We start from the raw sequence: 13,571 nt of genomic DNA, 5'->3' as shown, positions 1-13,571 counted from the left end.
ACCATGAGGGTGGCACTGAGGGGACAGGGAGCCTGGGGGTGGCACTGGGGACAGGAGGGACCCTGAGGGGACACCGGGACACTGAGGGTGGCACAGGGAGCCTGAGGGGGGGACAGGGACCCTGAGGGTGGCACTGGGAGCCTGGGGGTGGCACAGAGGACACACAGGGGTGGCACTGGGGTGGCACTGGGGGCACAGGGAGCCTGAGGCCGCCGTGTCCCCGCAGCTCCAAGCCCAGCTGGGCTGACCAGGTGGAGGAGGAGGGAGGAGAGGATGGTGAGTGACACCGGGGACACCTCTGGGGACATTGGGGACACTGGGGACACCTGGGACACATGGCAGGAGTGACACTGGGGACACCTGGTGGGGTGGCACCTGTCACACCTGTGGCACCTGTCATTGGTGCCACCTGTCACACCTGTAATTAATGCCAGCTGTCACACCTGTCATTGGTGCCACCTGTCACACCTGTCATACCTGTCATACCTGTCACACTTGTCTTTGGTGACACCTGATGGACCTGTGGCACCTGTCACACCTGTCATTGGTGCCGTCTGTCACACCTGTAATTAATGCCACCTGTCACACCTGTGGCACCTGTCATTGGTCACACTTGTCACACCTGTCATTGGTGCCACCTGTCTCACCTGTGGTACCTGTCATTGGTCACACCTGTCACACCTGTCATTAAATGATGCCTGTCACATCTGCGGCACCTGTCACTGGTGCCACCTGTGTCCCTGGGGACACAGAGCTACTCTAGGGCTGGGCAAGCCTGGGGTGACCTGGCCCAGGTGGGAGGGGTGACCTGAGCCCAGGTGAGGCTGTACCTGGCCCAGGTGAGTTCCCTGGCCCAGGTGAGTTCCCTGGCCCAGGTGAGGCTGTACCTGGCCCAGGTGAGGCTGTACCTGGCCCAGGTGAGTCCCCTGGCCCAGGTGAGTTCCCTGGCCCAGGTGAGTTCCCTGGCCCAGGTGAGCCCAGGTGAGTTCCCTGGCCCAGGTGAGTTACCTGGCCCAGGTGAGTCCCCTGGCCCAGGTGAGTTACCTGAGCCCTGTCCCCAGACAAGGTGATCACCAGCGAGCTGCTGAAGGATCTGCCCCTGCCCGGGGTGCTGGGAGGCCCCAACAGCGCCGAGGCCGAGCTGCTCAAGGGAGGTGAGACACACCTGGGGACACACCTGGGGGGACAGTGGGGACAGTGGGGACACACCTGGGACACACCTGGGGACAGTGGGGACACACCTGGGGACAGTGGGGACACAGCTGGGGACAGTGGGGACACACCTGGGACACACCTGGGGACAGTGGGGACAGTGGGGACACACCTGGGGACAGTGGGGACACCTGGGGACAGTGGGGACACACCTGGGACACAGCTGGGGGCATTGGGGACACACCTGGGGACAGCTTGGGATGCACCTGGGACACACCTGGGGAACTGGGGACAGTGGGGACACACCTGGCACATTGGGGGGACAGTGGGGACACACCTAGGGGACATCTGGGTGTACCTGGGACGTACCTGGCGGCATTGGGGACACACCTGTGTCCAGCTGTGTGTCACTGTCCGTGCCCCCAGGGCCCCTCCCATCCCCCAAGGAGGTCGTCAATGGCAACATCAAAACCATCACCGAGTACCGCGAGGAGGAGGACGGGCGCAAGGTCAAGGTGGGCACGGGGGCACAGAGGGGCACGGGGGGCACCTCGGAGCCCCAAAACTGGCACCTGAGTGTCAATATTGGCACCTTTGGGCCTCAAAATTGGCACCTCAGCCCCAAAATTGGCACTTCTGAACCTCGAAATTGGCACCTTTGGGCCCCAAAATTGGCACTTCTGAACATCAAAATTGGCACCTCTGGACCCCAACGTTGGCACCTGAGTCACAAATTTGGCACCTGAGTCCCAAAATTGGCACCTCCGGACCCCAAATTTGGCACCTCTGAGACCCAAAACTGGCACCTGAGTCTCAAAATTGGCACCTCTGGGCCTTAAATCTGGCACCTCTGAACCCCAAATTTGGCTTTTTAGGGGTTCAGGTGCTGCAGGCAACTCAAATTTGGCACCTGAGCCCCAAAATAGGCACCTCTGGGCCCCAAATTTGGCACCTGAGCCCCAAAATTGGCACCTCTGGACCCCAAATTTGGCTTTTTAGGGGTTCAGGTGCTGCAGGCAACTCAAATTTGGCACCTGAGCCCCAAAACTGGCACCTCTGAGCCTCAAATTTCGCACATCTGGACCCCAAAACTGGCACCTTTGAGCCCTAAAATTGGCACCTCTGGACCCCGAAATTGGCACCTCTGAACCCCAAAATTGGCACCTCTGGACCCCAGTTTTGGGATTTTTGGGGCTCAGGTGCTCCAGGAATTCCCAAATCTGTCACCTCTGGACCCCAGTTTTGGGATTTTTGGGGCTCAGGTGCTCCAGGAATTCCCAAATTTGGGGTTTTAGGATCAAGTTCTCCAGGAATCCCCAAATCTGTCATCTGTGGACCCCAAATTTGGGGTTTTTGGGATTCAGGTGTTCCAGGAATTCTCAAATTTGGGATTTTTGGGGTTCAGGTGCTCCAGGAATTCCCAGATTTTAGGTTTTTGGACCCCAAATTTGGGTTTTTTTGGGGTTCAGGTGCTCCAGGAATTCCCGAATTTGGGTTTTTGGACCCCAAATTTGGGGTTTTTTGGGGTTCCCCAGCCCCATTCCCAGTTTTTCCCGTCCCAGATCATCCGGACGTTCCGGATCGAGACCCGCAAAGCCTCCAAGGCCGTGGCACGGCGCAAGGTGAGGGAGAATGGGGATTATGGGGGAAAAAGGGAATTCTTTGGGGAAAAATGGGAATTACTGGGGAAAAATGGGAATTGTTTGTGAAAAAATGGGAATTACTGGGGAAAAATGGGAATTGTTTGTGAAAAAATGGGAATTACTGGGGAAAAATGGGATTGGGAATGGGGAAAACGGGATTGGGAATGGAGAAAATGGGAATTACTGGGGTAAAATGGGAATTGGAATGGGGAAAAATGGGAATTCTTTGGGGAAAATGGGATTGGGAATGGGGAAATGGGAATTATTGGGGAAAAATGGGAATTCTTTGGGGAAAAATGGGATTGGGAGTGGGGAAATGGGATTGGGAGTGGGAAAATGGGAATTATTGGGGAAAAATGGGAATTCTTTGGGAAAAATGGGATTGGGAGTGGGGAAAATGGGAATTATTGGGGAAAATGGGATTGGAAGTGGGAAAATGGGAATTACTGGGGGAAAATGGGAATTGTTTGGGAAAAAGGGGATTGGGAGTGGGGAAAATGGGATTGGGAGAGGGGGAGATGGGATTGGGAATGGGAAAAATGGGATTGGGAATGGGAAAAATGGGAATTCTTGGGGAAAAATGGGAATTATTGGGGGAAAATGGGATTGGGAATGGGGAAAATGGGATTGGGATTTATTTGGGAAAAATGGGACTGGGATTGGGAAAAATTGCTTGGGAATGGGAAAAATGGGATTGGGAATGGGAAAAATGGGATTGGGATGGGAGAACCGGGAAAAGTGGGAACAACGGGATTGGAGATGGGAATTACGGCTCTGGGGAATAGGAATTACAGCTGTGGAATGGGAAAAATGGGACTGGGGATGGGAATTCCGGCTCTGGGGAATGGGAAAAAGGGGATTGGGAATGGGAAGAATGGGAATTCCAGCTGAGGAATGGGAATTCCAGCTGGGGAATGGGAAAAATGGGATTGGGAATGGGAATTCCAGTTCTAGGGATGGGAATTCTGGCTCTGGGGAAGGTCAAAAACAGAATTTGGGAATGGGGAATCACAGCTGGAAAAACAGGGACTAGAGAGGGGAAAATGGGGATTGGAGAGGGGATGTCCCCAGCTGTGTCCCAGCTGTCCCCAGGTGTCCCAGGTGTCTGTAGCTGTGCCCAGGTGTCCCCAGGTGTGCCCAGGTGTGCTCAGGTGTGCTCAGGTGTGTCCCCGTCCCACAGGACCTGAACTGCCAGGAGGAGCAGGATTGTGGCCCCAAGGTCACCATGGTGGCCCCATTTTGGTGGCCCCATCGTTGTTGTGGTGGCCCCGTGCAGAAGGAGCTGGCCGAGCAGCTGGGGCTGTCCACGGGCGAGAAGGAGAAGCTGCCCGGAGGTGGGACCCCAAATCCAGATCCCAAACCCCAAATCCCGCTTTTTTTGGGATTTTTTCCCATAATTTTCCCATTTTTTTACTGTATTGTGGCCCCAAGGTCACCGTGGTGGCCCCATTGTTGTTGTGGTGGCCTCGTGCAGGAGGAGCAGCTGGGGCTGTCCACGGGCAAGAAGGAGAAGCTGCCCGGAGGTGGGACCCCAAATCCAGATCCCAAATCCCAAATTTGGCTTTTTTGGGGATTTTTTTGGGAATTTTTCCCGGTTTTGTACAGTTTTGTGGCCCCAAGGTCATCATGGTGGCCCCATTTTGGTGGCCCCGTTGTTGTGGTGGCCCCGTGCAGGCGGACCTGCTGGGGCTGTCCCTCACCTGTCTCTCACCTGTCCCATCTGTCTCACCTGTCTCTCACATGTCCCTCACCTGTCCCCACCTGTCTCCTCTGCCTCACCTGTCTCACCTGTGCCTCACCTGTCCCTCACCTGTCCCCACCTGTCCCCTCGTTCCCTGCAGAGCCGGAGCCGGTGGCAGCGCAGGTGAGCAAGACGGGCAAGTACGTCCCGCCCAGCCTGAGGGACGGGGCCAGCCGGCGCGGGGAGTCCATGCAGCCCAACCGCCGCGGTGAGCACACCTGGGCACACCTGGGCACACCTGGGGGGGATAAAAACACACCTGGGGGGGAGATAAACACACCTGGGGGGGAGATAAACACACCTGGGGGGGTAAAACCACACCTGAGGGACGGGGCCAGCCGGCGCGGGGAGTCCATGCAGCCCAACCGCCGGGGTGAGCACACCTGGGGGCACCTGGGCACACCTGGGGAGGGTAACAACACACCTGGGCACATCTGGGGGGATAAAAACACACCTAGGAATATCTGGGACACACCTGGGGGGCTCTGGGGGCACCTGGGACACACCTGGGGATACCTGGGACACACCTGGGGACACCTGGGCGGGCTCTGGGCACACCTGGGGATATCTGGGACACACCTGGGACACACCTGGGTGGCTCTGGGGATACCAGGGCCGCACCTGGCCACACCCGGGCGGGCTGTGGGCACACCTGGGCACACCTGGGCAGACCCTGGGCACACCTGGGCACACCCGGGCAGGCTCTGGGCACACCTGGGCGGGCTCTGGGCACACCCAGGCGGGGTCTGGGCACACCTGGGTGGCTCTGGGGATACCAGGGCCGCACCTGGCCACACCCGGGCGGGCTGTGGGCACACCTGGGCACACCTGGGCAGACCCTGGGCACACCTGGGCACACCCGGGCAGGCTCTGGGCACACCTGGGCGGGCTCTGGGCACACCCAGGCGGGGTCTGGGCACACCTGGGTGGCTCTGGGGATACCAGGGCACACCCGGGCGGGCTGTGGGCACACCTGGGCACACCTGGGCAGACCCTGGGCACACCTGGGCACACCCGGGCAGGCTCTGGGCACACCTGGGCGGGCTCTGGGCACACCCAGGCGGGGTCTGGGCACACCTGGGTGGCTCTGGGGATACCAGGGCACACCCGGGCGGGCTGTGGGCACACCTGGGCACACCTGGGCAGACCCTGGGCACACCTGGGCACACCCGGGCAGGCTCTGGGCACACCTGGGCGGGCTCTGGGCACACCCAGGCGGGGTCTGGGCACACCTGGGTGGCTCTGGGGATACCAGGGCACACCCGGGCGGGCTGTGGGCACACCTGGGCACACCTGGGCAGACCCTGGGCACACCTGGGCACACCCGGGCAGGCTCTGGGCACACCTGGGCGGGCTCTGGGCACACCCAGGCGGGGTCTGGGCACACCTGGGTGGCTCTGGGGATACCAGGGCACACCCGGGCGGGCTGTGGGCACACCTGGGCACACCTGGGCAGACCCTGGGCACACCTGGGCACACCCGGGCAGGCTCTGGGCACACCTGGGCGGGCTCTGGGCACACCCAGGCGGGGTCTGGGCACACCTGGGTGGCTCTGGGGATACCAGGGCACACCCGGGCGGGCTGTGGGCACACCTGGGCACACCTGGGCAGACCCTGGGCACACCTGGGCACACCCGGGCAGGCTCTGGGCACACCTGGGCGGGCTCTGGGCACACCCAGGCGGGGTCTGGGCACACCTGGGTGGCTCTGGGGATACCAGGGCACACCCGGGCGGGCTGTGGGCACACCTGGGCACACCTGGGCAGACCCTGGGCACACCTGGGCACACCCGGGCAGGCTCTGGGCACACCTGGGCGGGCTCTGGGCACACCCAGGCGGGGTCTGGGCACACCTGGGTGGCTCTGGGGATACCAGGGCACACCCGGGCGGGCTGTGGGCACACCTGGGCACACCTGGGCAGACCCTGGGCACACCTGGGCACACCCGGGCAGGCTCTGGGCACACCTGGGCGGGCTCTGGGCACACCCAGGCGGGGTCTGGGCACACCTGGGTGGCTCTGGGGATACCAGGGCACACCCGGGCGGGCTGTGGGCACACCTGGGCACACCTGGGCAGACCCTGGGCACACCTGGGCACACCCGGGCAGGCTCTGGGCACACCTGGGCGGGCTCTGGGCACACCCAGGCGGGGTCTGGGCACACCTGGGTGGCTCTGGGGATACCAGGGCACACCCGGGCGGGCTGTGGGCACACCTGGGCACACCTGGGCAGACCCTGGGCACACCTGGGCACACCCGGGCAGGCTCTGGGCACACCTGGGCGGGCTCTGGGCACACCCAGGCGGGGTCTGGGCACACCTGGGTGGCTCTGGGGATACCAGGGCACACCCGGGCGGGCTGTGGGCACACCTGGGCACACCTGGGCAGACCCTGGGCACACCTGGGCACACCCGGGCAGGCTCTGGGCACACCTGGGCGGGCTCTGGGCACACCCAGGCGGGGTCTGGGCACACCTGGGTGGCTCTGGGGATACCAGGGCACACCCGGGCGGGCTGTGGGCACACCTGGGCACACCTGGGCAGACCCTGGGCACACCTGGGCACACCCGGGCAGGCTCTGGGCACACCTGGGCGGGCTCTGGGCACACCCAGGCGGGGTCTGGGCACACCTGGGTGGCTCTGGGGATACCAGGGCACACCCGGGCGGGCTGTGGGCACACCTGGGCACACCTGGGCAGACCCTGGGCACACCTGGGCACACCCGGGCAGGCTCTGGGCACACCTGGGCGGGCTCTGGGCACACCCAGGCGGGGTCTGGGCACACCTGGGTGGCTCTGGGGATACCAGGGCACACCCGGGCGGGCTGTGGGCACACCTGGGCACACCTGGGCAGACCCTGGGCACACCTGGGCACACCCGGGCAGGCTCTGGGCACACCTGGGCGGGCTCTGGGCACACCCAGGCGGGGTCTGGGCACACCTGGGTGGCTCTGGGGATACCAGGGCACACCCGGGCGGGCTGTGGGCACACCTGGGCACACCTGGGCAGACCCTGGGCACACCTGGGCACACCCGGGCAGGCTCTGGGCACACCTGGGCGGGCTCTGGGCACACCCAGGCGGGGTCTGGGCACACCTGGGTGGCTCTGGGGATACCAGGGCACACCCGGGCGGGCTGTGGGCACACCTGGGCACACCTGGGCAGACCCTGGGCACACCTGGGCACACCCGGGCAGGCTCTGGGCACACCTGGGCGGGCTCTGGGCACACCCAGGCGGGGTCTGGGCACACCTGGGTGGCTCTGGGGATACCAGGGCACACCCGGGCGGGCTGTGGGCACACCTGGGCACACCTGGGCAGACCCTGGGCACACCTGGGCACACCCGGGCAGGCTCTGGGCACACCTGGGCGGGCTCTGGGCACACCCAGGCGGGGTCTGGGCACACCTGGGTGGCTCTGGGGATACCAGGGCACACCCGGGCGGGCTGTGGGCACACCTGGGCACACCTGGGCAGACCCTGGGCACACCTGGGCACACCCGGGCAGGCTCTGGGCACACCTGGGCGGGCTCTGGGCACACCCAGGCGGGGTCTGGGCACACCTGGGTGGCTCTGGGGATACCAGGGCACACCCGGGCGGGCTGTGGGCACACCTGGGCACACCTGGGCAGACCCTGGGCACACCTGGGCACACCCGGGCAGGCTCTGGGCACACCTGGGCGGGCTCTGGGCACACCCAGGCGGGGTCTGGGCACACCTGGGTGGCTCTGGGGATACCAGGGCCCAGGTGTGCCCAGGTGTGCCCAGGTGTGCTCAGGTGTGTCCCCGTCCCCCAGGACCTGAACTGCCAGGAGGAGGAGGACCCCATGAACATCTCTGGGTGTGCCCCATGGCCACGTGTGTCCTAGCTGTGTCCTAGCTGTGTCCCAGCTGTGTCCCCAGGTGTCTCTAGCTGTGCCCAGGTGTGCCCAGGTGTGCCCAGGTGTGCTCAGGTGTGTCCCCGTCCCCCAGGACCTGAACTGCCAGGAGGAGCAGGACCCCATGAACATCTCTGGGTGTGCCCCATGGCCACGTGTGTCCTAGCTGTGTCCTAGCTGTGTCCCAGCTGTCCCCAGGTGTCTCTAGCTGTCCCCAGGTGTGCCCAGGTGTGCTCAGGTATCTCCCCCCATGCAGGACCTGAACTGCCAGGAGGAGGAGGACCCCATGAACATCTCTGGGTGTGCCCCATGGCCACGTGTGTCCTAGCTGTGTCCTAGCTGTGTCCCAGCTGTGTCCCCAGGTGTCTCTAGCTGTGCCCAGGTGTGCCCAGGTGTGCCCAGGTGTGCTCAGGTGTGTCCCCGTCCCCCAGGACCTGAACTGCCAGGAGGAGGAGGACCCCATGAACAAGCTCAAGGGCCAGAAGATCGTCTCGTGCCGCATCTGCAAGGGCGACCACTGGACCACGCGCTGCCCCTACAAGTGTTGTGGTGGCCCCGTGCAGAAGGAGCTGGCCGAGCAGCTGGGGCTGTCCACGGGCGAGAAGGAGAAGCTGCCCGGAGGTGGGACCCCAAATCCCATATCTGGCTTTTTTTGGGATTTTTTGGGGAATTTTTCCCGTTTTTGTACGGTTTTGTGGCCCCAAGGTCACCATGGTGGCCCCATTTTGGTGGCCCCATCGTTGTTGTGGTGGCCCCGTGCAGAAGGAGCTGGCCGAGCAGCTGGGGCTGTCCACGGGCGAGAAGGAGAAGCTGCCCGGAGGTGGGACCCCAAATCCAGATCCCAAACCCCAAATCCCGCTTTTTTTGGGATTTTTTCCCATAATTTTCCCATTTTTTTACTGTATTGTGGCCCCAAGGTCACCGTGGTGGCCCCATTGTTGTTGTGGTGGCCTCGTGCAGGAGGAGCAGCTGGGGCTGTCCACGGGCAAGAAGGAGAAGCTGCCCGGAGGTGGGACCCCAAATCCAGATCCCAAATCCCAAATTTGGCTTTTTTGGGGATTTTTTTGGGAATTTTTCCCGGTTTTGTACAGTTTTGTGGCCCCAAGGTCATCATGGTGGCCCCATTTTGGTGGCCCCGTTGTTGTGGTGGCCCCGTGCAGGCGGACCTGCTGGGGCTGTCCCTCACCTGTCTCTCACCTGTCCCATCTGTCTCACCTGTCTCTCACATGTCCCTCACCTGTCCCCACCTGTCTCCTCTGCCTCACCTGTCTCACCTGTGCCTCACCTGTCCCTCACCTGTCCCCACCTGTCCCCTCGTTCCCTGCAGAGCCGGAGCCGGTGGCAGCGCAGGTGAGCAAGACGGGCAAGTACGTCCCGCCCAGCCTGAGGGACGGGGCCAGCCGGCGCGGGGAGTCCATGCAGCCCAACCGCCGCGGTGAGCACCTGGGCACACCTGGGCACACCTGGGGAGGGTAAAAAACACACCTGGGGGGGATAAAAACACACCTGAGGGGGTAAAACCACACCTGGGGGGGTAAAAACCACACCTGAGGGACGGGACCAGCCGGCGCGGGGAGTCCATGCAGCCCAACCGCCGCGGTGAGCACACCTGGGGGCACCTGGGCACACCTGGGGAGGGTAACAACACACCTGGGGGGAGATAAACACACCTGGGGAGGGTAAAAACACACCTGGGGGGGTAAAAACCACACCTGGGGGGGTAAAACCACACCTGAGGGACGGGGCCAGCCGGCGCGGGGAGTCCATGCAGCCCAACCGCCGCGGTGAGCACCTGGGGGCACCTGGGCACACCTGGGCACACCTGGGGAGGGTAACAACACACCTGGGCACATCTGGGGGGATAAAAACACACCTAGGAATATCTGGGACACACCTGGGGGGCTCTGGGGGCACCTGGGACACACCTGGGGATACCTGGGACACACCTGGGGACACCTGGGCGGGCTCTGGGCACACCTGGGGATATCTGGGACACACCTGGGACACACCTGGGTGGCTCTGGGGATACCAGGGCCGCACCTGGCCACACCCGGGCGGGCTGTGGGCATTCCTGGGTGGGATTTGGGGTGTCCTGGGTGGGATTTGGGGTTTCCTGGGTGGGATTTGGGGTGTCCTGGGTGGGATTTGGGGTTTCCTGGGTGGGATTTGGGGTGTCCTGGGTGGGATTTGGGGTTTTTGGGGTGTCCTGGGCGGGGTTTGGAGGTTCCAGGTTGGGATTTTGGGGTTTCCTGTTGGGATTTGGGGGTTCCAGGTTTCCTGTGATGGAATTTGGGGTTTTTGGGATGTCCTGGGTGGGATTTGGGGGTGCCAGGTGTGGAATTTTGGGATCCTGGATGGGATTTTGGGGTTCCCTGTTGGGATTTTGGGGGGTTTGGGTGGAATTTTTGGGATCCAGGGGTGGATTTTGGGGTTCCTGGGGTGGATTTTGGGGTGCCAGGGGTGGATTTTGGGTTTTTTCTGTGGCATTTTGGGGTTCCGGGGGTGGATTTTGGGGTCCCAGGGGTGGATTTTGGGGTCCCCTTCCGTCGTTTCCGGGCCCGGGGCGCGGCCGAGGGGCTTCGCTTCCTCTTGGAGCTGCCAGGGAACAAATCTGGGGAAAAAGGGAAAAATGGGAATTTAGGGTAGAAAACGGGGATTTAGGGTAGAAAAATGGGAATTCAGAGGGAAAAAATGGGAATTTAGGGTGGGGAAATTGGGGTTTAGGGGAAAAAAATGGGATTTGAGGACAAAAATTGGGATTTTAGGGGAAAAAATTGGGATTGGGGAGGAAAAACAAGGAATTTAGGGATAAAAATGTTGGGATTTGGGGAAAATTGGGATTTAGAGGAATAAAAATGGGATTTGAGGGGAAAAATTGGGATTTGGGGGAAAAAAATGGGATTTTGGGGGAAAAAATTGGGATTTGGGGAGAAAAATTGGGATTGGGGGGAAGAAAAGGGGATTGGGGAGGAAAAACAAGGAATTTAGGGATAAAAATGTTGGGATTTGGGGAAAATTGGGATTTAAGGGAATAAAAATGGGATTTGAGGGGAAAAACTCGGATTTGGGGGAGAAAAAATTGGGATTTTGGGGGAAAAAATAGAGGTTTTTGGGAGAAAAAATAGGGATTTGAGGAAAAAAAGGGATTTTTGGGAAAAAAATTGGGATTTGGGGAGAAAAATTGGGATTTGGGGGGAAAAAAAGGGGATTGGGGAGGAAAAAAAAGGAATTTAGGGAGAAAATTCTTGGATTTTGGGGGGAAAAGTTGGGCTTTGGGGCGGCAGGAGGCCCCGGAAGTGTCAGAGCGTTTACTTTGATCCCAAATCACGGAAATTCAGGAATTTTGGCTTCATCAGCCACTTCCGGGGAGGAAAGCTCACCTGGAAAGCCCAAAACTCACCTGGAGCCCCCAAAACTCACCTGGAAACCCCAAAATTTCCTTTTCTTCCCCCCAAAACTCACCTGGACCCCCCCTAAAACTCACCTGGAGTCCCCCAAATTTACCTTGATGCCCCCCAAAACTCACCTGGATCCTTCCCCAATCCCCTTTTACACCCCAAAACTCACCTGGAACACCCCAAATCTCACCTGAACCCCCCCAATCTCACCTGGGTCAGGCTCCGCCCCCAGCTCCTGTCTGTAGTACTCGGCCTCGTCCTCGTCCTCGGCCTCACCTGCCTCAGGTGCGCCGGGGTCCTCGGCGCCGCTGTCGCCCCCAGCGTCACCTGGGGCAGCCCCAGGGCCACCTGGGGCCACGCCCATCCCGGCCAGGCTGCGCTGCCTGCGGGGACAGGGGGGACAGGTGAGAGACAGGTGAGAGAGGGGAGGGACAGGGGAGACAGGTGAGGGACAGGTGAGAGACAGGTGAGACAGGTGAGACGGGGGGGAACAGGGGGGGGACAGGTGAGACAGGTGAGGGGACACCTGGGAAGCCTCACCTGTGTCACCCTTCTGTCCTCACCTGTGACCCTCCTCACCTGGGAGGCCCCTGCCACCCTCACCTGTGTCCTGGGCACACCTGTCCCTCTCCTACCCATCACAGCTGTCACACCTGTCCCGTCTCACCTGTGTTGGTCCCACCTGTCCCAGTCTCACCTGTCCAGTCTCACCTGTCCTGGTCTCACCTGTCCAGTCTCACCTGTCCAGTCTCACCTGTCTCACCTGTCCACTCTCACCTGTCCCGCTCTCCCCAGTCTCCCCAGTCACACCTGTGCCCATCTCACCTGTCTGTCTCACCTGTCCATCTCACCTGTCCGTCTCACCTGTCTCACCTGTCCGCTCTCACCTGTCCACTCTCACCTGTCCGTCTCACCTGTCTGTCTCACCTGTCCGCTCTTACCTGTCCGCTCTCACCTGTCTGTCTCACCTGTCTCACCTGTCCGTCTCACCTGTCTCACCTGTCCGTCTCACCTGTCCCAGTCCCACCTGTCTCACCTGTCTGTCTCACCTGTCTCACCTGTCTGTCTCACCTGTCCGTCTCACCTGTCTCACCTGTCCATCTCACCTGTCTGTCACACCTGTCCGTCTCACCTGTCCGTCTCACCTGTCTCACCTGTCCATCTCACCTGTCTGTCTCACCTGTCCGTCTCACCTGTCTCACCTGTCTGTCTCACCTGTCCATCTCACCTGTCTGTCTCACCTGTCTGTCTCACCTGTCTGTCCCACCTGTCTCACCTGTCCGTCTCACCTGTGCTGTTCCCTCTGCTGCCGTTTCCGCTCCAGGTTCTGCTCCTGCTGCCGGCGCCGCTCCGCCCTCCCCTGCAGCCGCCGCTCCCGCCGGGCCAGGAGCTCCTGCAGCTCGGCCTCGCCCTTGGGGGCTGCAGGTAAACACACCTGTCACACACCTGGATACACCTGGATACACCTGAGATACACCTGGGCACACCTGAGATACACCTGTCACACACCTGGATACACCTGAGCACACCTGTCACACCTGAGATACACCTGTGCACACCTGGGCACACCTGGGCCAGGAGCTCCTGCAGCTCGGCCTCGCCCTTGGGGGCTGCAGGTAAACACACCTGTCACACACCTGGATACACCTGGGCACACCTGAGATACACCTGGGCACAGCTGTCACTCACCCAGGCCGTGGTACAGGACGTTGCCCTGTCCCCAGGTGTCCCAGGTGTGTCCCTCACCTGTCCCAGGTGTGTCACT

The 13,571-nt window shown here is 61.4% G+C and overlaps 2 protein-coding genes across 2 annotated transcripts in view; one reads left to right on the top strand and one right to left on the bottom strand.

Annotated features, from left to right (window-relative positions):
• Positions 1–221: 221 nt before the first annotated feature.
• Positions 222–9,918, top strand: LOC120508194 (eukaryotic translation initiation factor 3 subunit G-like; the record flags this gene model as incomplete). Its single annotated transcript, XM_039721565.1, has 10 exons — positions 222–276; positions 1,062–1,154; positions 1,579–1,667; positions 2,715–2,801; positions 3,976–4,129; positions 4,637–4,744; positions 8,503–8,546; positions 8,840–9,029; positions 9,736–9,870; positions 9,914–9,918. Coding segments are annotated over 10 exons (960 nt in total), but the record flags the coding sequence as incomplete, so codon positions are not given.
• A 574-nt stretch (positions 9,919–10,492) lies between these two features.
• Positions 10,493–13,571, bottom strand: part of LOC120508195 (suppressor of SWI4 1 homolog) — a gene marked incomplete at both ends in the record, with an annotated part of 8,533 nt that continues 5,454 nt past the window's right edge. Inside the window, 4 exons of the mRNA XM_039721566.1 lie at positions 10,493–11,019; positions 12,017–12,189; positions 13,096–13,225; positions 13,496–13,530. Of these exons, the coding sequence (XP_039577500.1) occupies positions 10,493–11,019; positions 12,017–12,189; positions 13,096–13,225; positions 13,496–13,530 (865 nt within the window). The remainder of the gene's footprint in view (positions 11,020–12,016; positions 12,190–13,095; positions 13,226–13,495; positions 13,531–13,571) is intronic.

This window comes from Passer montanus, unplaced genomic scaffold, assembly GCF_014805655.1.
Source record: "Passer montanus isolate IOZ18808 unplaced genomic scaffold, ASM1480565v1 scaffold456, whole genome shotgun sequence".
NCBI lineage: Eukaryota > Metazoa > Chordata > Aves > Passeriformes > Passeridae > Passer > Passer montanus.
This window is presented reverse-complemented; position numbering and strand designations above follow the sequence as displayed.